Here is a 26,329-nt window from a genome sequence, read left to right on the forward strand (position 1 = left end):
ACACCCGCCACAGTCTTTTCTATGGTTGATATTAAGGTTCAAGAACTAAAGTTAGCTCGAACCACTACCGATATATCAAACAGATCGATGTATTGTATGTTGTCTACTAAGGCAACACAGAATGCCGAATGTGCCGAGAACAAGCTGTACAGGTAGAAACAACAATTGGATGATTCTCATGGATTAACTCATTGGAAGCTACTTTAATCATCAAGAAATCGCCAATTTCCCCCCTTCATCTTATACATCCTCGGTGGAGCATCATCAACGTATCCCTTACATAGCTCCAGCTTAGCTTCAACACCATGGCAAATAACTTTACGGTTCGGGCTTCTTCTCTCCAGCTTCTTCGCATTCAATCTCGATTCCACAAAAAAAAAAGTATGGATAGTATTAGTTAGTACTATATCCACCCCCCAAATATATACCGATTCCCTAGGAGCAGTAAGTAGTAATTCGGCAGAGAGCCCTGTTTAATCTTATTCAACATAACGCATAAAATCCCTTGCCCAGCCTTGCCCAGCATTTTTTGCCTCCGCTTGCTTGTTTTCTTTAAAAAAATAATAATCATATAACATGCCTTCTTTTTTATCATTCTCTTCACACTCTTCATCTTAATAATCATCTCCCACACCATTATCGAAGGGATCGAAGCGTCTTGTTCGCCAACGACGACAACGCCGACTGTCCCCCATTGTTTCCCCGCCCAATGCTTTGCTGCGCTCGCCGTGCGGCAACATTGGGTGTGTTGGCACAGAAGCCACAGATGTACACGCTCGGCATGGTACGCCTGCTTATGTTGACGCATTTTCCGTGCAGCAACATCTCGCATGACTCGCTAGAAACGGCTTCATGTCAGCAGGGCTCAACATCTCTCGAGGAAGATCAAACACGGGGAAACTAGCCGGCATACTCAAACACCAGCAGGGGACAAGGGATCTGGATTATAACATACCATTGAACCATGTAGCTATTTCCTTCATCAGGCTCATTTCTACCGCATACACATCGAACTCCGCGTCTATAGCTCGAGTCTGCCATGCTGACCGGAGATATGGAGCTTGCTTTGAAGTTCCCCGAGCTGCTTGAGGTGAGAATGCGTTGTTGTGGCCGAGAGTTCTCAATCTGCATAGACCGCTTCTGACGGTCTTCTACCACTTTGCGCAGCTCGCTTGCTGCATCTCCTCCTCTTTCTTGATGATCTGTCAAAACCGTCTCGGCCTCACTTTCTCCGTCATTTTGCGTCACAAGAGAAGGGGTAGATGCACTCCTGCTCCGATCACTGACGCTCCGGCGGCCCGAATGGAATATCGAGCCTACTGGCTTGCGTGGGTCCGGTAGTGCAAAGGATGCATTGAATGAACTGGCTCGGCTGGGTATAATGATTGGCTCCTCATCTGTGGAAGACTCGTCGTCAGAAGACTCCCAGCTTCTTCGTGTGGAAGACAGTTCCCGGGAGCTTCGGCTGCGAGTTATGCCACCAGCTTCTTCGACCATGACCGTGGTTTCCGCTCGAGCCCGTCCATGTGCGTCTATGGTGAACCTCACCGACGTTCGAGGTCGGCTCAGATGTGGCTGAGAGGCAGACTCGGGGATAGATGCCAGGCTTGATAGTCGCCGTTGGCTCTTTAGTGGCGACATTCTCCCAGACGCTGATGATCTCGACGACTTTCCCGCTTCGGAGCCTGCATTTGAACTTCCGGCCTGTGACGATGGCCGTGCAGCGGGTGCCAACGTCGGCAACGCCCCTCGCCCCCCTGCCTTCTTTGTTCGACCCTCACTCAGGCTACGATTCAGTTCTGGACGGCCCATGGCCTTGACGGGAGAGTTTGTACGGTCTGGCATCTTGCCCCTCTTCACCTCCTTCAGGCTGTTGGTCCGGCGGGATTGAGGCATGATGCGAGTGTTGTTGGCCTCTGCAGCAGCAGCCATATCCGTAGATGCCGCATTCATGGCCGGATTGAAGTCGGCATTCATCGAGGCCGTTGGGGGTCGGCTATATAGCAATCCTGGGTCCACGCCTTCCATAGGAGTACCTACGCCGAACGAATCTTCCATCGATGCTTGAAACATGGCAGTTGCTGCTACGGGGCCAACAGATTGACCAGTCACCGGTGGCTTGGGCGCCAGCATCCTCTCCCTTCGGGCAGGCTGGTGCATGCCCTGGGCATTTGGCTGGACATTTTCTTGGTTCGATGAGGGTGGAGGAGGGGGCGGGACGGGATCTTGAAAGAGCTGAATGTCGCTGTTCCAGTCAAAGGATCCAGTATGGCGATGCGAGGGCTGGAAGAAGGTGGCGCCGGCAGTGCTAAAGTCCAGGTCCATGCCCATGGCTGGGTCCCAGAAATTGGCCTGGCTCGGGGGAGCAGACATGGGATAGACAAACATGTCATCGGCGCCGCCCATCATGGCAGCCATGTCGTGGTGGCCCTGAAAGCTGTCGCTAAAGTCCGGGTGACCGTAGGCCCGGTCATCTTGCATGTTGACCTTTGGTGCGAGCTTCTGGCCGCCCTTGTGAGCCGACGGCGGCGGCGACAAAGGCTGTGCTGCGTCGGAACCTTCAATTGTACCCCGGCGGAGCTTCTTGGGAGACTTGGTGTGCGAGGAGGAAAAGGCAGGGCCGAGGTGTGCGTCGGAATTGGCAGCGGCGGCTGCCTTTGTAGATAATATCAAAGCGGCCGGGGAGGAAGGCAGACGTCGTGAAGGGTCGACGGGCGGCGGTGGAAGGTTTGGGTTCGACGGCGGGATGTTGGCTCGGGTTGCAATCTCGACAGCTAGCTCTTCGACGGAAAGCAGGCGCTTGTGCCCTAGATACGACGATGCGAAGGGAGTGGTGGGCACAAAGTCAGCAAAGGGAAACTGAGCCCCTCTCAGATTGCCCGGCGTTGCGTTGAAGACTGAGTATTCCTCGGCAAAGCGAGGCGTCAGGCCGCTGGTGTCGGCGAAGGATCCCTGGGGGGGTTTCGGCGTCTCGAAAATAGGGCTCGGAAATGCACCCGATGTTGGAGTCTGCTTTGGCGTGGGCGGTGGGTGAGCGTTTGGATCTCCAAAGCTACTGCTGTGCGGAGTCAACAAGATTGGTTAGCCAAGTGCTGGAGGGAGCGGAGGGCAGGCATGCTTTAGAGTGTTCGCAAGGCGGACATGCCTTGATACTAGCTGTTGATCCTCGCTCATATCAGCTTGAATTCCTGTTGGCTATGAGAACCCAGACACAAGCATCCCAGTGCGTGCACCGCCAATTCGGGCCGTGGGGAAAAGGCCTGGAAAAAAAAGAGTGGGAGACAGCAGAGATTGTATAATCGTTGCAAGGGAGGCTTCAATTCCCCTTTGATGCAAATAATAAAAAGTGGTTGTATGTGATTCGGCGTCGTAGAGGGAGGGCGGTATAAGATTCAGGTCTGAGGGTGCGGAAAAGGTGTGCAGGCGACGGTCGAAGGTGTGGTGGTGGTTGCTTGGGCAATATTGGCGTACAATCGCAGTGGCTCGTTTCTCATTATCCAAAATGCTCGTTAACGGTCATGACAAAGATGCAAAAGGTCGTGGAAATCCGGCACTGGCTCTGCAAAATGCAAAGGGGTCAAAAGAAACAAGAAAGAAAAGAGAAGAAAAAAACTGGTCTGATTAGCTTGCTTGCTACGGCGTCCCAAGAGAATCCCATATGAGGCCGTGAAAAAGGGAGTGCATGGAGGGGAGAGGGAGAGAGAGGGTCTTGTCTTACCGGAACAGCAAAGCAAAGCAAGACGCAACGCAAAGGAGAGCAACAGATTCGAACGGGGGAAAATCAAGGGAGGCAAGTCTTGTCCTGGAGCTCCACAGAGCATCAACCTGCTATTCAAGGGCGGAACAGCAGATGCAGTGGCAGGCAATGGACGAAGCAGGACAGATTGGAGGGAGGAAGGGAAAAGAAAAAAAAGAGTTGCGAGGATAAGAGAACAGAAGGCGGAGAGAGAGCACTGGTTGAGTTGAGGAACCGAGAGTACAAGTGCAGTGCGCTGCAGTGCAGTGTAATGCAGTGTAGTGCAGCAGCTGGTGATGTTCTGACCCGGTAGAATCCAATCCGTCCAGGCGCTTTCTAGGCAGACGAGCCCCGTCCAGCTCGGTAAATTTTCAGAGGGCTGCTGAAAATGGAGCCGCAGTGCAGCTGATGGGGGCGGCGCCAGTGGAAGCGATACAGCAGACGATGGCCTTTTTAGTGGGAAAAGACGTCAGCAGGCGGCTTTTTCTTCCTTTCGGCCTGGTGCTTTTTCTTGTCCTATTGAATCAATTCCTTGTTAACAGATGCAGAGCATTACGGGGAGAGATCAATGGATCGATCTGGCGTGATTGCAGCGGCATGAATGTTTCCCCAGACCAAGACATGCAGCATCCGTCGGTGCCCTTTTTGCTGTGAGTTGGGCTTTTGTTTACTTGCAGCCGCATGCTGGTTGTCTGGTGTCTACGGATACGGATTAGATAAGGCAGCACCCCGTTCAATGCTCATACTCAATATTCGGACACTTTTCTCCGCATCACCTCACTTTGGACCTCGGCCGGCATCGTTCGTCTTATATCTGATTCATCTCAACCAAAATCCCCCATTCCGGCTCTCGCTTTCTCATCTTTCCTTTGTTGCTCATATCACAAAACCTTTGCGTGCTTCGACCAGCTAGACTACTGATTCCTACAAAGCCGCCGCCGTGCTGCAATTTACAGCCCGGGCCGGAGCTCCAACGCCATCATGGCGGTTTGGCAGCGTCTTTTGCCTAATCTGGGCCAAGTGCTCTCCACCATGGATCCCACCAGGTGGATTAGTGGCAGTAGAATGACATGATAAAATGGCTGCGTAGCTGCACAATGGTGGCTTCTGCTAACTAATGGAGATGTCAAACCCACAGTGACTGACTTGATGCCGAGAATTGATTGAAATAGATGGATATCAGATGGATATTGAAGAAAAAAAATAAAAATGGAGTGTTTTCACTTCCACAGCAACGAGACCAGACAGCTTGCTCTTGTTTGTCAGTTGCTTCATTTGGCCTTTTGCACGCACAAAGCTCTGGCATCTAATCCCGGTCGCTGCTTATCTTTCATAACTCAAGATCCGATAACGCCGCATATCCGTTCCGCTACGGACCAATATATTACTCTAGCATGCGGCCAAGCATCTTGGTATTACCGATCAGACACTTGGCCTGCTGCTTGTTGGAGCTCTGGCAGTTCTCAATAGTCCAGAGCAGATTGATAAATCGCAACAAAAGAAAGCAAAGGGATTTCGCAACAAGCTCATCAGAGCTCCTGTTGCAGCAACCTTGTACCACCTTGGGCGCTGTCCTGAGCCTTCCCTGCACCTTGCCACGTCAGAAGCACACGATAACTCACGAGACATTAATGCATTTCCGTTTGTTGCCTTTTTCCGGCTTCAACTCCAAAATACACTACCTAATGCGTCGAATATGTATTATATGCTCAGAACCAACGGGATTTTATATCCACAGAAGTGATGATATGCACAATCCTCTTAATTTTTCCATTTTCGACTTCACTCCCAGCACATGCGCCGGTCAAACCCGATCTCGATCTTCCCCAGACCCAAAACTCATCAACTAGGCAGACACGCTATACCTGGAAAAGGTATGAGCCTGTGCACTTGGTCATGCACAAAAACGAACACCTTTTTTTTTTTTTTTTAAGCGAAAACCCTCGTGGCTTTTGCCATGAACAGATGACAACGGGCGGCACAAATTATGTTTATTTGGCACATGTGACTCTTTTAACTCGGAGAAATAAAGAAAACCTTAACAGCAATCACAAAGTCATCTTAGCCTATGGATCTCACCAAAGTCAACGACAAAAAGATGTGCAAACCCACCACCAAGTGACAAAACTCACGAGACCCAACCCAATGGATCCATCTCTCTGCTGCTCCGGTACCCAAACGCAGCTAGTGGCTGATCTATCAACTTTTCTCTCTCTTCTATCTCTTGGAGCGATGCAACTTGTCCGTAGCCAAACTAACGCCAGGCATTAATCTATATCATGCGAATTTGCGGATCTATCTAAGCCCACCACCCATCTCCGGCCATATCCGCGCAAAGAGGAGCAGAAAAAAATAACTATTGGATGCCGTGCAGCAAAAACATCGAAGCTAAAATAAAAGCTGATCAAATCGTCGCCGGCTCATCGATTCAAAGGGGAAGCATCGTTCGAACGGCTTGCTTACCCGTTGATTAGCTGAGACCCGCGCGGTGAAGAAGGGGGAATAATTGTCTCATCAGTTTTTGTTCGGCGTACTCGTACCTGCATTTGCCATTCAGCGCTAGCGGGTGTAATTGGTCTCGCCGTGAGACAGTTGTAAGCAGTTTATTCTCTTGTATTTCATGGTTCAGGGTATCTTCCTGCTTTCCTCCTTTCTTGCTTCTATGTACCTACATGTAGGTAAGCATCAAGTTCATGATTTCGGTATGAGCCGCATGTCCTCCATACAAAGTACATACATACATGCATGCGCATTATACCTCAACTCCCACCGAACCTCCACCTCCAATCCCAAAAAAAGCATGGCTTCCCTGCCAACCGACAGCTGAACATCCCTCTCAAACATTCAACTCAACATCTGCTTACACACTTTGTACCAACAAATACAAAGAAAGGGTGTTGAATCCTAAGTAGGTATTTTGCCGACGTACGTCCTTTATCCCCATGCGATGCATAAACAACCCAAAATACTGGACATTTAAAAATCCGTAGGTACGTTACAGTATAAACCCCCCCATGGCTCTCAGCTGCGCGGCATCTTGCCGAGGTGGGCTGTGCACCTCATTTTTCTAACCAGGTTTCCCATGTCAAAAAAAAGTAAAAGCGAATCAATAAATCTCTTCGCTTCTCCGTCCGTTCATGCGTCATATTCGACCATACATACAACGCTGCTTTATGATACCACCTGTGTGTATTTTCGATCACATGGCACGTTGTCGTTATAGACAGGATCAAATACAAAACACACTTATACATGCAAGCCCCTCAAAAGGAACCCATCCAGCTCCGAGATGAGCCCACCAACAGCAAACATTGCTGCCCTTCCCATCGTTTCCAAAACTGCTAATCTGTTTCTTCAGCCGCCCCTCCCCAGCGCGCATAATCAGCATAATATTAGATTTGCCTTTTTGGAGGGGGAGGATTGGGATTGAGACCGGGGGGGTGGCCCGGTTCCAGTTACCCGCATTGAGGTGTGTGTGGAACTTTATGGAGTCAATACACGCCCTCGTATCGGTGCTTTTTTACAGGCGGTTATTTGACAAGGGAAAAAAAAATAACTGATATAATAGGAGCTAAAGAAGAAGAAAAAGAAAAAATACCCCAAACTATATAACAAAATTGGTTTCCTCCATTATTTATAAGAAGAAGAAGAAACGAAAAACAAAAAAGAGCCTCTATATATCCCGTGGTATATCCCCCCCCTTGCTTCTCTGCTGACCCGCAGCGCTGAAATATCCCAGTCTGGTTCCTCCCGTTTCCCTTCTCGTGAGATCATATCCAATGATTAATCCCCAATATAACCCTATACTCGATGTGTCCATTCTATGTCTATTTATATAAAGCGTGAGAAAGCGTAAAAAAAGGTATCAATGATTGGTATCCCGTGATCGTCGTCTTTGTTTTGTGCAAGGTTTTGATAAAAAAAAGTCGTTTGTTTGCCTGAGAATAAAAACGGTTGGTGTGTTCCAAGGGAGAGACTGGGAAGGGAAAGTTTTTCTAGTAGGAATAATAAAAGAAGCCAAGAAAGGTAGACAAACAAGGTTGATCAAGAAGTAGTAAAAGAAGAGAGGAAAGTGAACAATTTGGTTAGGAGACGAGTGTAAAGAGTGGCATAATCAAAAAGAAAAAGAAAAAAAAGAAAAAAGCAAGGAAACAAATAAGGGTATCGCGACGAGCTTTCCGTTGCCGCGTAATCTAGGTTTCATGCGTCTCTATGGGCATTAAGACTTTCCAGAACGTGACGCATGAGTTATCGAAACAAAATTAAGGAAATCGTTGAGTTGCAGTCTGACTGAGTCAAAATGAAAAAGAGAAAAAAAGAAAAGATAAAAGTGACGAGGGAGAATGTAAAGACGACGTGTAAGGAGAAAAAACAAGAAGAGTGAGTGAGTGTGTATGTGTAGTTATTAAGGAAATTCAAGGCATGACTGATTAGATCATGCCGGTATACGACTCCATGGGATTCGTCTGCGATCGAACGGAGCTAGATCTCTGCGGCATAGCACCAGCGGGCGCTTGAGTCTGCTGAATCGGCATGTACGAGCGTGAGTCCATGGGCTGGCCGGGCATGGGCATCGAGGCCGTCATGGCTAGGCTTGGTGCGTCGATTCCAGAAACCGGAGGAGAGGACATCTGAGACGCCATTGATCGGTGCGATTCTGGTCTTGGCCCATCGGGCATGGGAGGCATATGGCCACCAACTTGGCTTTGGCTGTTGTCTCGACGGCGTTTGTGGGCGTCTTTGGCTTTGGGGTGCGTGTGACACTACAAGATTATTTTTCGTTAGTTACTGATACCCAAGGAGTTTTTAAAGCTAAAGTCCACCATATTTACCTTGTATGCGTGCCTGAACCAAGTCGTCCCCTTCTTTTTGCTGCTGACAAGTGGGATCCAGTCGTTGCAGCTTCCACAAAGCCCCTCCCAAATGTCCGGGTTGCCATTCATGCGTCTCGAGTCCAGAGGCTCCTGGAAAGGAGTGCCGGTTGCCGCGCTGATGCCGTGCGAGAAAGACTTATCGTACCAGAAAGCAGAGTTCTTCAACACCAACCATCGCCCAGGCTTGCAAATGCCACACCATCCTTCCCTCTTGTTGCCGTGTCCCCTAACCCAGCGCGGGGTGTACAAGTCGTTTTCAAATCGCAGCTCCTGCTCATAGGGTACCATCTCGGGATCCGAAGGGTTCATGTCCTCCGGTGGCGGGGGGGCCTGCTCTTCTTGAAGGCAGCCAAACAAGTCCGGGGGGTCCGAGAGATCTGCGTAGAGGCCGGTCAAGGGGTGCGGCTCGCCGTTGCTTTGGAGAACTCGTAGGAGGCCGTGCGAAGGCAGAGTCGGTGGTGTAGCCACAACGCCGTGCGTCTCGTTGTGGTTGTAAAAGTACGAAGGCACCTGGGTCGGCAACTGAGAGGCGAGGACCATGCTGTTCCGGTTGAAAGTCGAGGGGCCAGTCATCATAAAAGGCGGTCTGCCATTGATTGGCTGCGCGTTCGGGAACATGGCCGAGGCGGCGGGCGTAGGCAGGGACTGGTACGAGTATCTCTGAGGAACGCTAGGAGGAGAATGATAGAGCGCAGGGGAGGGTCTTCGCTGGGCCACGCTGTAGGAGCCAGTGGACCAGCGCTGCTTGTTCCCTCCTCGAGTGATGTCGTAGGGGGCAGTCCGCATGCTAGGCCGGGGAGACGGCGAGGCGCGGCCGCGGCTCTGGGTCCTGACCTGCTCAGGGCGAGTCTGGGGGGTCAGGCGAGGAGAGGCCACGGGAGACAGTTGCGTGGACGACATGAGGGACGTTCTGTTTGAAGGAGGGGGATAGTCAGAGTTGATTGATCGAACCTCGGAGAGAGCGGCAGAGAAGTCTTCGTACGAAGGCATGTCGGACAGGGCCCCAGTTGTCGACATGGCAAAGGACGAGCCGGACATGCGGTGGCTGGCCACGCTGCCGTCCAAGTTCGAGTTGTCATGCGACGGGGTCGTGTACCTGAGATCAAGAATGGGCACGGCATCGTCAGTGGTGTAAGCCTGGCCGATGGGCGTTTCCGAGTCCAGGACGGGATGTTCGTAGTTGTCTGCGAGTGGCTTCTGAGCCCACCGATTCGATGCATCGGACAGGGCAAAGCCGTTAGCATCTCGAGAGACTTCGGCACTCATCATGGCGTTGAGAGGGTAGATGCCCTGGGCCATTGTGACCGGCGCGGCCACGGCATCGGTAGATCGTTGCTGAATCGACGACGAGGTTGGGTGTTGTTCCCAGGCGTTTACGGGCTGGCTTCCATCCTTGATGTAGTAGCTAAGGCTCTCTTGAACAGTTGTCGGCACTTGTTGCGGCTGGGTCGCCGGCGGCATCCAAGACATCCCTGCCGGCTGCATCTGCTCGCCTTGGGGAATGTCGCTGATGCTTAGTGTATTGATTTGCGGCTCTTGAAGAGCAGCATCGGAAGCGCCCTTACTGTTTGCACCTCTTGAATGAGAGAAGTACTTTTGAAAGTGTTGTCGACTTGTACAGGGGGGGACACAAGTAAGTATCGATAGACGAGGATAATATGTGAAGGAGAGACAACATACAATCCATTGTGACTAGGCTCCATAGCTAATTATAGATAAAAGTCGATGGACTCTCGGCACTCGAAGGGATTTTTTTTGCTCTTAATAATCTTAAACGGTCGAGACTGATGGCCAGGTCCTATTCGCTGATCAGCGGGCGCCGTTGGAGACGGTCATGCAACACCGTTTAGGCAAAGGGGAACCGGGGTTAAGGAGACTGTGTTGTCAATGGCACAACCAGGGTTCCCTTTCTTATAGAGTCTTTGCCACTTACACTAATCCGTGATGGCGTCAAAGTATAGTTGATATCGGAAGGTGTCTTTCCAGCGGCCAGAAGAGAGAAAGGAGTGTCCAGAGCGGCCGGATGGAAAGAAAAAAAGGATCGTCTAGCTTTTGAGAGAGGGGAGGGGGGGTATACTCGAAGGTCCACGTCCAAGGAGAGAAGAGGGGTGGTTTGTCGAAGAGGAAAAGAGGGAAAGGGGGGGAGGGACAAGGAGTGACGGACAGCAAGAGGCTGGCCAAGTGCTAGTGAGGGTAGTATATGAGAAAGTTGGCATGTAAGATTAATGCAGATGAGATGAGGGAATCGTAAAAAGATCGTGAAGCGGCCCGCAGGAAAGTGATAAATGAACGGGAAGAGAACCGGCCTCTCAATTCAGTCACAGGAGGAGGGGGGAGATTAAGAGTGACGGGGCAATTCGATGCGATTACAGCAGATCGAATTGGATGATTGATTCCGGAGAGAGCGAAGGTCCCTCGGGCAGGGGACGATGTATAAGTCATAAGTCGTCCGCAGGCACCCTGAGCAGAGCCGGACTGGCATCCACCCCCAGCGAAAACAAAAATACCACCATGCTCTTGTGGCCCTACTCCGTGCTCCGTATGTAGTTTGAGCCAAACTGACGGGGCCCAGGCTTTAGAACGCTGAATGCCGGTCCCGTTGCAGACGCCCCCCGGCAGCGCCTCTCGCGATCCCAGGAGCCCAGTATGGGGTGCAGAGGAGCCGGGCTTACAGCCATTGATCCCAGCCCAGCCCAGCCCAGCCTGTCTGTACCTTGGGCCTGCCTGTACCTACATGGACATACATTACATGCGCGAACGGCCGTCGGCTCTCTGCATTGGCGTACCCGCACAGGCACAGACAGGAAAGTGGGCAGAAAGAGGATTGGGAGACAGGGGTAGCCAGGCTGGGGGTTTCAAGGAGCTGCTGGACCAATCAGCAAGCCACTGCTGAGATCGGCCGCAACGCGCCTCTGGCCTCAAGTTAAGCCAAAAGAAAGCCGCTGAAACGATTCGAGAGAGCGAGTGAAACCAATCAAGGTAATAAACGGCCCCTTCTCGTTAGGTAGAATCGAATAAATCCGCTGCTGGACACGTCAGACGACTAAGAGCGCGTCTACATACGCCGGCAGAGAGCGAAGAAGGCTGAAAGTTGAGCATTGGGAACAGTAGTCCGGGACTGCACGAGTGAGTATAAAGCCGTCAATCCAATGGACCCCCAGCGACTAGGTAGTTAGTCTGCTCCGTAGTCTAGTCCGAGAAGAGAGATGGCAGCCCATCACCGGCTTCAGTCCATCTCATTGACGACAGCCGCCGTCACTAAGTTAGCCTGGCCTGTCCTGTCAGGTAAGTCCGCGAGGTGAGGCGAGACGAGGTGCCTCTTCCCCCCCTCCGCAATCACCGCCAGCTGCAGCTTCTCGCCATATCCATGCTCAGATCAGAAACGCCTTTTCCACAGGCTGTGACCAGGGCCGGTGTGAAAATGACGCCACTTTAACTAAGCAGACATCTAAGCGATGCAATTTATCTTCGTTTTCTTTCTTTTTTCTTGGTTCGATATTGGGGACATGGAGCCCCAAATCCCTGTCCGGGCACGGTCCACAGGGCCGGTAAAATATTAGTGGTCGCAATACCGGCTAGTCAGGGCAGCCGAGTTGAGACCGAAAGGGCGATTCAAATCTCCCAGGCATAACCTGATCTTGTCTGGGAAAAACAGCCGCCAGCCATGGCCATGGAACAATTCAGGGCTAGAGGTGTGTCACGGCTTGGGTGGGTTCGTTGACTAAAAAAAGAAATTGGGAACCTTGAACGTTCGGAAAATAAGTTGCAGTCCAGCGTCACGAGCACCAGCAGCTGAGCCAAGTAGGGACATGGAAAGACATCCTTCCTTGTTCCTTCCCACAGCAACACGTAGCAGTACGTATACGCATGTCGCATGCGTCACATAACGTGACATCCAGGCAACATCAGCTCGAGCCCTGTCCCAGTCCCAACAGCCCCATGTCCACATCCATCCTTATCCATATTGATCCGTCTCCATATCTGGTCCATACCCATCCATACCCATCCATACCCATTTCCATTTCCACATCCATGGTCATATATCCAACACTGCTACAGTACTCGTACGGTATTACCGTTTGGTGCTGGCTGTCTGGTATACAGAGCACGGTATTGTACTCATCATGGTCTTGGTTCCGTTGCCTCGAGTCAAGTCAAGCTCAAAGTGCATCGAAACCCGCATTGCATTGCCGTCTCCAGATTTTCCCTTTTTTTCTCCCAAATCTGCGATGCAAATCCGATCTGATAGCTCACTCGCATCAGCCTAGAATCTAGCCGCCGCAAGGCATGACAGTAAACATCAAATACGGCCAAGTACTCGTACGCCAGTCCATGGGGTTTGACGCCAACGGCTATATCTACAGCCCGGGGTTCTAAAGATAGTTGCTTCTTGGGCAATCTACAAGCACTTGGGGGGACTGCCAAACCGGCTAAAACGAAGCTAGAAGAACGGGAGAAGCTTCAGGCCACGGAGACCCGCACCAAAGAAGAAATAGAGACGACCAGCTGCCAGATGCTATAACACGGTAATCTCCAGCAAGACAGCCACGATCCACACAGGCAGTCGGGAAGGCCGCCCAATCCATGGATCCTTGGGTACGGGAACGGAGAGAGGAGGGGTAGCAAACGAAATCCTATCTCATCTATCTATCTATCCATCCTAGTGCGGGGATGCCAGGACTCACAAGGCAGGCCCGGAATCCGAAAGCAAGGAAATGGAAACGTTGCTCGTCTGCTTCTATCAGATCATGGCAAGACAAATCGTCAGCTCACAAGCCCAAGGCCCAAACAACAACAAAGTTGAGCCAAGCCCATTGCAGCAACGGTCACGAGCCCAGTGCTTCACAAATCCCCCCAAGCACCCCCGCTGACTGGATCCCACCAAAAGTGTGATGATGACGTTTCTATGGTGGTGGTGTCAGTCCCTCCGTCCCTCCCCCTCCTCTGCAAGTGGTGTCGTGTCGTTGCGGCCCAACCAGGCGGCTATTCTCCGACCAGCCCGTGAGACAAAAACCGGCACACAGCTGTATGCGAGATGCCCAGCTGCGAGATCACGCCTGCAGGGAAACGGTGTCGCCGCTGCAAGAGGAGATGACCGAGTCGGCCTTGAAGCCGATCACGAGCCCGCCGCCCTGGACAAGCGTGTGTCAAGAGCCATATACGGAAGCAGGTAAAACGCTTGGCTGCAAACCAACGGAGGTCGAGACCCCCGCAATAGATTAAGGAGGAGACAAACGGTCGGTAACCCTCTAACCTTCTCACAAGAACCGGAGACGCTCACGCTCTCTTCGGCAGTGGTCCATTGACATTGACATGCAGCCCCAGGGCGATCCACGGGTGTGGCACCGGAGCTCTGTTGAGCGCCCACTGGGCCGCATTAGCCTCGACGATTGTAATTGCGGAATCCGCTCTATGGTTCTTTTTGCTCGTTCCTTATTTCCCTCGATGTCCTGTTCCCTCTTTTTGATCCGAAATCCCGGACGACACGACACGACACGACAACCCCTCCCAATTCCTCAGGTCAGCGAGTTGAGAGCCAAGAAAAAAAGAGTGGCCGGACGGACCGTCTTCGCCTCGAGACGGACCCGAGATGGGGGGACCTGGGAAAACGGGGAAAACCAGAGAGAAAGAACAAGAAACACAGTGGAGATGCGTTTGAAGCTGCCCTGATGCGACGCTGCTCGCGCTGTGATTTGCCCAGTCGTTCGTGGCAGCGCCAGGGGATTGTCGCAGTTTAATTACTTGACACTCCTCATTGGCTTATTTAATCCGCAGCCCTACACTAGGAGGTACAAGGCCTCACGCAGCCGACACAAGCGGGCGGCTTCGTACCGACAGGGATGAGGCCCCGAACTAACTCTCTATACGCGTTTCAGATCCGTTTTACACGCCAGCGCCCTAAGCCTGAAGCATCAATTATCATGCCACTTGCTGGCTCAAGATGTGAAAGGGTCATCCAAACCGCAGAAACGAGTTTTGACTGCCCGTCGTTACGTCGTCGTTTTCCCCTCTCTGGATGCCTCTGGGGGAAGAGAAGCTCCGCGAATTACTATCATGGCCTGCCTGCCTGCTATTTCCAAACAAGAATACGAAGCGGGCGAGTCAGCTCACCATGAAACATCCCATGGCGTCGCCGACAACACAATCCCATTGTTACTGTTTTGGAACTGACGAAATGAAGAAGCCCAAGCCCAAGCAGGCGTATTCCGCGCCAGATTCAGATCCCAGCTAGGAGCTATATATAACTTTTGAGGCCAACCAGCAAGTGCTAAACTGCCTAGTGTCGATCTCGTAAAACAACCCTGTCACGGATCTGTACGGGTATATTGCGTCAGAATCTTGATTCGAGATCTTCTCTCTCCTCTTGTGGCCGCTTTGGTCTTGACCAGAACTGTCTTGCATGACGCGCGACATGTTTGCCTCTCTTTTATTCTTTTTTTCCTCCAACATGTTTTTTGCCACCGGCATCGTTGGCACGGATGATGATGCACAAGCTAGACATGGGGAAATCTTTGGCTCCATAGATAAAGGCTTCTCGCTTACAGGAATTAGGAAAAAAAGACACAGGTCGCATTTGTATCTAGTAGTAAATTTCGCTAATACGTCTGATTTAATTTCATTACCTACCCGGCAATCGGTCGGTATAGCAGCAAACGTCAATATTCACCTTTGCGTGTGCGCACCGCAATTCCATCGCTTAAGCTCGCTGCATCTCTCTGGCCACGTTGCTTCAGACAATCATGGTGCCATCATCTATGACATCCTGCGGATCGTTTGGTCGTCTGTGGTTGAAACCCTAGTCCTTGTTGATTCTCTTCCAGACTTCCTGTTCCGCTGCCGCAAGGCTGTCTCCCGCCGCCGCCGCCCACTTCTTCGCCGTGTTCCAGATACTATCCTCTTCCTCGTAGTTTTGGTAAGAATCTCGAGCAAACGAGGCGTTGTGAGCCTCCCGCTGGTCGCGCGAGAAATCCGCGGCATGAATATTCTGCTGGTAGCCTGGAGGATGCGAAAAGTCCGGCTCGGTGCTTTCACTGCTTTGTAAGAATGATGGCTGCGGCACATTAGGCGAATACGCTGTGGAAACGGAGGTTGATGTGCCTCTCTGGTGGGTTTGATAGTTCGTTGTCGGCGATGGGTAAAGCATCTGAGGCGGCATAGGTAAGGTTTGCGATCGGGGCCGCTGCTGGACGGACTCTCCGGCCTTGGGTGGAGGTGGCAGGTTGCTTTTCCCTGGAGGCGAAGGCACAGCACCGGGCTGAGGAGGCGGAGGACTTGTATCGGCCTGAGTGGAAGTTGGTGTTGGTCTATACCTATCGGATGGCTCCGGGGCTCCAGTCTGAACGGGTAATGAAGGCCTGGCACCTGGTTGTGCGGGAGGATATGATGTTGGGCTCCCTGACGATGTTTTCGATGGCGACGGCTGCACTAGAGGCTCGCTTCCCTCTACAGCTTCTGTTTTTGGAGTGATCCCCGATGCCTTGGAGGCGGCATTGATGGGGCTGGCAGTGTACACTGGTACGGGAGGCATGTTGAGCCAATGAAGCAAGAAATCGACCAACCTAATGAGAGATGTTATATAAGTGCTGTTCGTGGTGCTGTGTGATTGTAACTGTTGTAAGTCGCTTTTGAGTAACGAGTGATGCGCAAAGAACTTGTATGTTTTATAGTGGCAATTAGATGCTCAGTTCAAGTTCAAAAGGGTAAATGATAGGTGTTGTTTTAAAGAGGCGACAGTTGCCTTGGAGCGGCTGGAGATGCAAAGGGAGGCTGACTACGTCATTCGAGTGACATTCATCAGGTGACTTTTGTCCCATGCGCCACCGTTCAAGCTCCTGTGGGGAAGTAGCGATGGCTTGTGAATTCAATGTTGCCAATTCTCTCCCATTTCCCTTTTGAGCTTGAGAGGCAGAAGAAGCTGTAAAAACAGATGGTTGGACAATTGAAAGGTGGCAGGATGAAAAAGATTCAAATGCGCATCACAAGATGTGGCGGCGGCAGTGATTCATTGTGGAATGGAAAAGCTGTCCAAGATTCAGCCCCCGTGTTTCTTCTCCCTCGATTCTACAGAGTACAGCCTCGCTATGTAGCTTACACGCTCTCAAGCCTCAACCCTTCCTGGGCAGTGCAAAAGGACACGCTGAAGCAGACACCTTTGTCTGTGCCAATCTTGTCAGGCGCGCAGTTTCATCGACTCCCTTGCCCATCTTGTCTAGCGGTCCAACGTCCTCAAACAAGAATCCATCCGGCAACATTGCTGCGCCGCCATCTCCAGCTACCTTGAGGCCAAATGCCCGTCGCATCAAGCCTTCAGGGCCCCAGCGGGACCAGAAGGTGGGCGGAGAGTACCAAGGATCCTTGAGATAATGATAGTGCTTGATGCGGCCCGTCACTGGATCCGGCTGGCTGATGAATTTGGCGGGATAGATGCGAGGCAGGCATAGGTAGCGGATGAAGAGCTTTCGTGCGAGCAGAAGAGGATATGTGAGAGCAGATTCTGGTACTCCAGGCTCGGGAAAGCTGAGTGCATGTTAACAATATTGCAACAGGGCAAGAGAAAGGGAGAGAACAAACTTACCTGAAAGCGTCTCGCATGCGCTCGCCCATGAGGACCATGAGAATCTTGTATCCAGGGTCCCGCGAGAACTTGGGATACGCCGACAAGAGTAAGTCGACCAAGACCGTGCCGAGTTTGCCAATTTCTGGCGAGGGGCCGAGATGCTGGTTCTCATACTCGATTGCCCACCGTTCCACATCTTCCATGAACTCGATGCCGTCTTTCCACTCTTTCTTGCCCAGCTCGGCTTCGTAGTCAATCTCCATCATCTCGCCAATGTACTTCCAGAACGTGGCAACGGCAGCCACCTCCATGTCGGCCATCTCTCTCCACTCGTAGAGACGCATAAAGCGGACCGGCTGATACATGGATTCGAAGAGGACATACAGCATGTCCGCATTGCTGATTTTACCGGATTGTCTGTACGGAGCGTGCAAAAAGTTTGTGCGGGCGACGCTCTTGGCCAAGTATTCGGATCCAGGAGGGAATTCTGCATAGCTAACAGATGTGGTGTTAGCATAAGAGTTTGATCTTTGGATAGTAGCATATGAGAGAAGCAGAACAAACTTACCTGGCAAACAAGACCTGAGTATCGTCATATCTATCATCAAGTGTTAATATAGTCCATTCCCATATTGAGATATAGTATTACCGTTTGGAAGCCTTGGTAGGCCTGGCAAGATCGCTGACTTTGTATAAAAGATTGCCAATGTTGTCTACAGCGTAGGTCTAGTAGATTTACATCGATGTTAGCGAAGTGTAATTAAAACATCTTAAACCAAGACGTGAGAACCCACCTTAAAAATCGCATATCTAAGTGAAAAGTCGTAAAGAAGCGGAAACTCGTAAGTGCTAATGTAGCTAACAATCTTCTGCGCGTCCTCGTTGGTCATGCGGGACAAGGACTCTCGATCCGGAAAGTTGAGGCGCTTGCGCATCGTCTTGAGTCTCTGGAACCGAAGCGAGGAGCAGACGATGGCGTAGAAAGTGAAGCCGGCGGCGGAGTACAGCACCCAGGGGCTCAATCCCAGCCGACTGGCGAGGCCATCGCCGCTGCTGGCGAAGAGAGACGCCATGATGCGAGCTGTGATGAGCGGCTGGTTGAGTGTCACATACAAGTGTGAGAGGCGAGTAAAAGAGATGAACAATGAGGCTTTGAAATCAAGGTGACCCCTCAAGGGAAATCCTTTTGATATATATAGCACCTTTTATCACTGGATGAAAAAGAAAGGAAAAAAATCACACGTCACTTTTTGGTGAAGCTAGTTGAGTTGGTTAAGCAAGGGGAAGCTTCTGGGGCGTCAGCAGCCACAGGATGTCGTTTGCCCGCTTTGAAGCGAAGATAATGGCGGGGATGGAAATTGGGATAATGAGTGTGTGAAATGGGAACAAAAATGCGAACAATTGCATTGGCCAACCGCTGCCAATCAAGATCCACTGGTATCCCCGGCCATGTTGACACAATCGGTGACGACAAAAAGGACAAGGGCCATTCGTGTGAGACATAATACCAGTAATAGATTGGCGGCTTGATTTAGAGTTGGACTTTTGTCCTGCTAGTGTGATGGCTTGCAATCAACGCTTAGCACCAGCCTACTGGACATTGAACTGGCTTACATCTGGACGACTTTGATTTTTAAGTCCCTTTCAACGCCATCAAACAGACAAATTAGTACTGACAACCTGTATTGTACTCAAATCAAACACCTCCTCATCACCCACTATAACTTAATGCTACCCCTCCACAGCCTGTCCAAGCACCCCGGTGGAAGAGCCGGTTTCTACCGCGCAGAGTCACACCCAGACAGTACTCGTAAAAACATCAGGCAATTTGCGGGGTTTGTGGACATACGAGTACAGCATCCCCAAGACAAACAATCAGGTAATCCGCTCCGGCAATTGGGGCTAGTTCGAACCGACCTAAAATATGCAGGCGGACGGGGTCGATGCAAGGGAGCGCATTTTGCTGGCAGAAGCTGATTTGAGCATCAAGCGGGTTGGAAATTGGCCAGAGATGTGCTATATTAAGTGTAGTAATGCGCATCTGCTACTTGATACGCATATTGGTGTTGAAGTTGAAGAGCATCTACCAGTATTTGAGAGCTCATGTAAATTCAAGCTTGCCGAGGGATTCACAAAAAGCAAAGAAAACATCAGTCAGTTGTTGGTCATGCCCAATCTTTAGTGCATAAATCCCAAGACAAAACCTCAATCCCAGTCTCAGTTGCATCCTGCGGCCCGTCGCCATTGATTGGCTCGCACTCTCCCTCATAGCCGCCTCACCGAACTTTTGCGGCACAACGAAGAATTCAATGTCACAAGCCCCTCACTACCTCCAACTCTTCGCCTTATTTTCGCATGGATTATCAGCTGCAGTGCATTTATTCCCGAGGTTCCAACTTCAACTCCTCATTCTATCGACCTAATTATGCCATATTAACTTTAGGCTCAATGCTATCCGGCGTTGATCAGAAGATGTGTTTACGAGGTAACTGAGTATTTATGAACCATTGTGTTGTGTTTCCTTGCTCTTGATTCCGTTAATGTTGTCTAGTGTTGATCAGAAGATGTGTTTACGAGGTAACTGAGTATTTATGAACCATTGTGTTATGTTTCCTTGCTCTATATGTCGCGTGGACTTGGTTCCGTTAATGTTGTCCAGGTAGTGTTAATCAGAAGATGTGTTTACGAGGTAACTGGGTATTTATGAACAATTGTGTTGTGCTTCCTTGTTCTACATGTCGCGTGGACTTGAGTCCATTGCTACTTTCTTGCGTAGGTAGTTCATCACCTCCTCTCCAGCATGATGCCAACAAAGTTCACACGGAGGTTCGGAGCAATGAAGTTGCCGTGTTGACTGGGAGTATACAAGTCCCTCAGGTGGTTTACGAGATGCTCCTACATGTAGCTTTGGTCCTCGCTAATGCACATGTCCATATACGGCATCAACACCAGGAGCTATTGTATCAAGTTGAAGATGATTGTCGTAAACTTACACTCAAAGGTCAACTGGTTCGCCAGAGGGACGAATTATTAAATTCCCACTGCCAAAAGATGCAGCATCATTTGAATAACACAAAGAGGACCTACATACAAAGTATACAGCCCACAACAACACCACATATCCTGCGTCTCAGGCTCGATTAAATAGTTTCTGTGCTTTTTTTGCTCTACTACAGAGAAATCTGTCAATGATCGCGGTACAACCTAATTACAAAACAACCGATTCCTCCTATATCCTTAGCAATACCGGGAAAGAAAAAAACTCCAATGCTCCCTCTTAATCCGTGTGCCTTCTCCTTTCATGTCCAGGCATGCCGCGCACAGAGGTATATATTAACATAGCCAACTTCATCTACCAAGCCCAGAGCACCTTGTGGTGGAGCGTACGGGCGCCCAGCCTTTCAAACTCAAACGGCGTGATCCACGAATCGTTGGTTGACAGCTTGGCAAAGACGCTTGCTCCCTTCCAAGTTACAACCTGTTCGTCCATATCCCTCGCGCTTCTGCTGACAAGGATCCTATCGCTGAGGTCGGGCTTCAGCGCCTTCAGCCTCTCTTCCAGAACCACGGTGAACTGTGGGACCTTGGCGCCGCCGCCGATGACCATGATACTGCCCAGCAAGTCGCGAACTTTCTTTTCGTCGCCCTTAGCGGCGTTGTGAATACTTGTGAGGATGGCAATGTCCAGCGGCGCCAAAGGCAGTACCTCGTCTCTTTCAGTCGCCAGGTCTTTGGAGCCCCGCGCAGCTGCGTCCACAAACATTCCTGGAGGCGGTTGAGTGGATTGTGACTGTCCCGGAACTGGTGTGCCGGCCGCCCGGATGCTACCTGGAGCAGGGCTGTCACCATTGACACCATCCTTGTTGGCTCCAAAAACATAGGGAGGTGGAACCGGAGTGTTGGCACCCTCAGGCGCTGGCGACCCAGCATGTGACGCCATGGGGGTTCCCGTTGCTGTCTCGGCTTTGGTGGAAAGGAAGTTGAAGGACGGTTTCTCTTTGCTTGGCGTTGACACTTCAGGCTGTGACTGGGAGAAGCCATTTGCATTTGACATGAGTGATGGTTTTACCAGTGCCAGAATTGCAAGCTGTGCTGCAGAGGACGGGTCGTCGGGAATATCCACATCATAGGCGTTGTAGGAACGCTCGACTAGTTTTCTTCGGCCCCTGAGCTTGGTGCTGTTGTCAAAGATTGATGGCTCAAAAACTCCCATGGCCGCTAGAATCACTTCGTCGTACGTCTTGAACGCATATTTCCGCGTAGGCTGGTTAGGTGCTCGTACGTGGAAGTTGAAAAGCTGCACCGAAATGTTTGCCTGTGACATAGTACAGTGCTTCGCCTTGAGTTCTTCGGCCAACAGGAAATCATATCTTCTCCGCAAGTTGATTTCCTGATAGGGAAAGTTGTCATAGAGCATCATCTTGATAAACGTTTCCGTAATGTCATATCCTCCGTACTTGAGGTTGATTCTCGAGTCGTCTATACACAGCCCGTCTTCGACACACGTCACCGCAGTCTTTTGGGCACCGACATCGACGACGCAGGCCTGGGTGTACCCAGCTCCAAAGGTGGCCGCCATGCTTTCCTGGATAAAGCATACTCTGCTAAACTCGAACCAGGTCATGCAGGACCGCAAGACCTGCTCCACATACTTTTTGTCGTAAAGATCGGGGATAACAAAGACACAGCTGTACTGTTGCCACTCGCTATTTGTCTTCAGGCCCAACTCTTGACGTAGGGCCTTGTCAAGAAGAGTTTCGAAATCGTCATAGAGGTGCTCCTGGCTCGTATATCCATCCTCATTCCAGTATCCTTGTTGTATGGGCCACCACAGCTTGAACTTTGGGTTTGAATCGTCGGGGACTCGCAGCGCTTCGCTCCCGATGAAGCAAGATGCCAGTGACTCTGGGTCCTCCAACTTTTCTATATCTGTCCATTCAACTTCCAGAACGTCATTGTGTCTCTGGATGATCTCGGCTTCGGTACGACGGTTAAAGGTCTGTACCAACTCCTTGGAATTGGGAAGCACTTTTCGCTTGTTGGCACGCATTTCAACCTTTAGATCGTTGCACATTTTCTGATATTTCTTGGACCACTCTTCTCCATATTGTTGATCCGTGGTCTTAGCCTCGAACTGACGTCGGGGCAAGGCCTCGTACATCTCGGACTCGGTCTGGGGGAATTTGGTTGCCAACGTAGTCGGGATAGTCTTGGGGAGGGCGTCGCTCGCAAATCCAATGCGTAGGTTTTGGCTTCCGGGGTGAATAACAATTACCCTCGATGGGTCCATTCCACCTGAGGGAGTGGCCGCTCCATCCTCTTCGCCGAGATCTGGCAGTGGTAGGGGTAGCTCGCCATTAGCAGGCTTTGAAAGAGCGCGATCGCGATCTCGGGCGCTCTGTACTAGTCTGTCGCGAGTCGCATCGCTTTGGAGTCGCAGCGCAAGGACCTGGTCATCCCTTTTCATATAATCTCTGCTCCGAGAGTCAGTCGTCCAGCACCAGCCACTCGAGTCGCAGGTGAGTCTCACGTGTAGTAATTCTTCTGGTTGATGGGGGTAACATCAGGCCACGACGTCAATTTCATGCCATTGTCGGTTCTCTCCAGCCCTGTGCAGTTTTTTCAGCGTCAGCATCCATCGGCTCATCCGTCGACCCAGAACCAGAGATGCCAGTGATGCGAAACTGGCCATGTTCACGTACCCTCTCTGAGGAGCACCCTCTCGGAGACCTTGCCGACCATCTTGATGGTGTAGCTCCTTTGGCGTCAAAAACAGATGACAGATGGCGTAATGCAGTGTTGTTGACAAGGAGAAATGTTATAGTGCACTCGTCATCTTGTCTTGTTCCCGAACGCGCAGACACGCCAATTGCGATTAACCTTCCCGCGATCTCAGAGCGATAAGATAGCTTGTTCCTGGAATTGGCGGATTTTAGTTGATCCGAACGATCCCTGCGCAGATGGGATGTACCTACACAGATACTGGAGCGTTCAGCTTGTGCCGTAGAAAGCGGAATGATTGCAATATAGTAATTTGTTCATGTGGTAAAGTAAACTCGTATACTCTATTGATGGATTGTTCAATTATTTCTTCGTCATTTCTATGTTTTTTACCGCTGTATCGGTTCGCTTCTCTGCTGGCCTGCCTACTGCAGCACCAAGATATCTTAGTGTAAGCAGATACTCATGACAATTACATTAAACACGTACATGGGAGTTTACATACGGCGGGTTATATCAATTCGAAAATAATTCTTCAACCCTTGTCTCTACCAAACAAAGCATTGCTCGGGCCAAATATGAATTTCAAGATGCTTCTTCAACCAGGCCGAGTCATGTTAGATAACTGGACTATTCACCGGCAATTACCCTAGAGCCATACTGTACAGTTCGATTTCTCCCTCACCTGAACCTGAGACACAGAATCATCATAAACTGGTGCCAAAATCAAAGCTTGGTATGATAAGCGCTATTTTGTAAGCTGGTATGAATTTTCGCGACAATATTAACTTTCGTTAGCAGGTACCTTATCACCAACAAGTCGCCCCGGCATGGGTGTATATGACGGCAGATGTGTGAGATTGGTCACTGGTACGGCAGCAGATGTGATATATCAAGTATTCTTGATCAAGTAATATCGCATATTATTACTACTAACACATATACTGACATAACCCTAGATAGATCTTACCTACTTGTTTGCCCGACTTTTATGTTCTTCATACTCCATGTGCCGAAGCGCGTCTCCATGTGATCAAATAGTCAAGGGATATCAAATACCTACCAAATACCTCTGCCGAGCACACACGCCCTCCGATTGGCCGAACCGAAATAAAGACCGAGCTCCGGGCACTAGTAAGAAGCTCATGTCCGTCCGTCATCATCAGACTCCAAAAAATCGTCCCCGAAAACAACACACCACCAAAACATTAGAGAAAAAAAAAAGCAGGCCTTTTTTTAATACTCCTTTGCATTCACCGTCTTTATCTTTAGCTTCTTCCGTTGCATCTTATTCCCTGTATTGCGCATTTCGTATCGCCATGTGACTTCTCGGGCTGCTCTCCGCTTACAGAGGCCTTTAATTCCAAATCGCATCCGATTGCACTTCGCCCACTCGCGATAATAATAACACCCACAGACGAGACACAAGAGACTCACGTACCTCTACTCATACAACTCCATAGAAAGCCCTGCGCGCGCGCGCAAGGAGGCAAAATCACAAGGCTAGAACAATGCCGTCCTCCATCCAGCGCTTCTTGCCCTTTGCGGCCTCGACGACTCCAACCCAGGCTGTGACATACCTGCTGGGCATCTCGCTCTTCTCCATCTCGTTCCTCGTCTTCCTCAACAGCTCCGTTTCCTTTGTCATAACCGACCTCATTGGGCAGAAGAACAGCGTGGGCGACGTCGTCGGCACGCTGGGCTTCGCAGACGAGATTGTCGCCCTCGTCGCCTGTCCTGCTTGGGGCCTCGTATCGGATCGCCTGGGCGTGCGATGGGTTGCCGTCATTGGATATACCATTGTAGGGCTGTCGCTGGTGGTGTTTGTGCAGGCCCGGAATGTCTATCCCCAGCTGCTGCTGGCGAGGATCCTCTTTGCGCTGGGAGCGTCGGCTACGTATGTGCTACTTCTTCCGATTTCACGGACTAGGTGGAGGAATATTGGTTGTGTCTCTCAGAGCTTGATAGCTAACGCGCAATGTTGAACCACAGAGCCACAATGGTAACTGCCATACTCCCTTCACTAACAGACGAAGACGAGGAGCTGCGCAACAATGCCCTCGAGAGGGCCAAAGCTGCCGCGCGGCATCACCAGTCTGTGGCGCGCCTCAGCGCTGCGTTTTCCGTCGAATCTGAGGCTACCATCACGCCCGAGGTGTATTCGCGATCATTGTCTAGCGAGGGGAGACCCATTTCGGCCGGCGTAGATCCCCAGGGACGGTCGGGAAAGTCGTCTGTGCTGGCGGGCTATGTCGGCCTCTTCACTGGCTGCGGCGCGTTGCTGGCGCTGTCGTGCTTCTTGCCCTTGCCCGCCAAGTTCGGCGAGGTTGACGGCGTGACTCCCGGAGAGGCGGTGTCGTACAGCTTCTATGTTGTCGGCGCTGTTGCGCTGCTTGTTGCCGTCTTCGTTTTCTTTGGCCTCCGCAACATCCAAGGAGAACAAGGCAAAGGATGGAGGCTGCTTCTCGGTTTAAAGGGACGAGATAGCGATCCTATCGCATACGATTACCCAGGAAGGACACAAGATAAGGTACGAATCGCAAGAATTAAGCAGCTCTATATCCAATCGCACCCCCTCGCTAACACTGACTCCCAGGTTATTCCGTATCTTCACCTGATGAAAGACTCGGTGCTTCTTGGATTTACCGACTCACGGATTGCACTGGGTTACCTTGGTGGTTTCGTTGCTCGGGCATCTACCGTCGCCATCTCACTCTTCGTCCCGCTGTACATCAACACCTTCTTCATCAGCAACGGATTCTGCCAGGGCTCACCAAACGACCCTTCACCAGAGCTGAAGAAGGAGTGTCGCCAAGCATACGTCCTATCCTCCATCCTGACTGGCGTCGCGCAGCTCATGGGCTTGATCTGCGCCCCTGTGTTCGGCTATCTATCTCGCCAACCTGGCAGGGTCAACTACCCTGTCGTCGTGGCCACCATCTTCGGCATCGTCGGCTACATCATCTTCCCTCGGCTCTCGAGTCCCGAAATCAGCGACGTCGACGGCAGGGGCGGCACCCCCTTCATCTTCCTCATCGTGACCCTCATCGGCATCAGCCAAATCGGCTCCATCGTGTGCAGCCTGGGCTCCCTCGGCAAGGGCATCCTCGCCGTCGAGATCCCGCGCAACGCCCGCCGCCAGCACTCCATCGCCCCCGACGAGGACGAGTCCACCGAGTCAGAGCCCCTGATCCGCATCGCTACCGAGGAGGAGTTTGTGTCGCGGCTGCGGCTCAAGGGATCCATTGCGGGCGTGTACTCGCTGTGCGGCGGCGCGGCGATTCTGATCCTTACGAAGCTGGGCGGCCTTTTGTTTGACAAGGTGTCAAATGGCACGCCGTTTTACATGATGGCGGGGTTTAATGCAGTGTTGCTTACCGCAACGCTACTGGTTGATGCGTCGCAGACGTTTTCGAGGCGATGATTGAATTGCGAATTGCT

The 26,329-nt window shown here is 51.1% G+C and overlaps 6 protein-coding genes across 6 annotated transcripts; 1 reads left to right on the top strand and 5 right to left on the bottom strand.

The window, feature by feature from the left end:
- Positions 1-900: 900 nt before the first annotated feature.
- On the bottom strand, positions 901-3,494 carry T069G_05979 (uncharacterized protein; the record flags this gene model as incomplete). Its single annotated transcript, XM_056173189.1, has 4 exons — positions 901-1,397; positions 1,549-1,704; positions 1,782-3,058; positions 3,472-3,494. 4 exons carry the CDS (start codon positions 3,492-3,494, stop codon positions 901-903), a joined length of 1,953 nt encoding a protein of 650 aa, XP_056030047.1.
- A 4,672-nt stretch (positions 3,495-8,166) lies between these two features.
- Positions 8,167-10,313, bottom strand: T069G_05980 (uncharacterized protein; the record flags this gene model as incomplete). The annotated part of the gene is made up of 4 exons (XM_056173190.1): positions 8,167-8,499; positions 8,569-8,793; positions 8,842-10,186; positions 10,291-10,313. The coding sequence occupies 4 exons, from the start codon at positions 10,311-10,313 to the stop codon at positions 8,167-8,169; spliced, it is 1,926 nt and encodes a 641-aa protein (XP_056030048.1).
- Positions 10,314-15,406: 5,093 nt separating this feature from the next.
- On the bottom strand, positions 15,407-16,138 carry T069G_05981 (uncharacterized protein; the record flags this gene model as incomplete). Its single annotated transcript, XM_056173191.1, has 1 exon — positions 15,407-16,138. One exon carries the CDS (start codon positions 16,136-16,138, stop codon positions 15,407-15,409), a length of 732 nt encoding a protein of 243 aa, XP_056030049.1.
- A 577-nt stretch (positions 16,139-16,715) lies between these two features.
- T069G_05982 (uncharacterized protein) lies at positions 16,716-18,240 on the bottom strand (the record flags this gene model as incomplete). The annotated part of the gene is made up of 5 exons (XM_056173192.1): positions 16,716-17,127; positions 17,186-17,662; positions 17,736-17,765; positions 17,817-17,893; positions 17,962-18,240. The coding sequence occupies 5 exons, from the start codon at positions 18,238-18,240 to the stop codon at positions 16,716-16,718; spliced, it is 1,275 nt and encodes a 424-aa protein (XP_056030050.1).
- Positions 18,241-20,519: 2,279 nt separating this feature from the next.
- Positions 20,520-22,909, bottom strand: T069G_05983 (actin domain-containing protein; the record flags this gene model as incomplete). The annotated part of the gene is made up of 4 exons (XM_056173193.1): positions 20,520-21,194; positions 21,237-22,641; positions 22,698-22,776; positions 22,870-22,909. 4 exons carry the CDS (start codon positions 22,907-22,909, stop codon positions 20,520-20,522), a joined length of 2,199 nt encoding a protein of 732 aa, XP_056030051.1.
- Positions 22,910-24,399: 1,490 nt separating this feature from the next.
- T069G_05984 (major facilitator superfamily domain-containing protein) lies at positions 24,400-26,312 on the top strand (the record flags this gene model as incomplete). Its single annotated transcript, XM_056173194.1, has 3 exons — positions 24,400-24,785; positions 24,881-25,418; positions 25,485-26,312. The coding sequence occupies 3 exons, from the start codon at positions 24,400-24,402 to the stop codon at positions 26,310-26,312; spliced, it is 1,752 nt and encodes a 583-aa protein (XP_056030052.1).
- Positions 26,313-26,329: the final 17 nt, after the last annotated feature.

This window comes from Trichoderma breve, chromosome 3, assembly GCF_028502605.1.
Source record: "Trichoderma breve strain T069 chromosome 3, whole genome shotgun sequence".
Taxonomy (NCBI): Eukaryota; Fungi; Ascomycota; class Sordariomycetes; order Hypocreales; family Hypocreaceae; genus Trichoderma; species Trichoderma breve.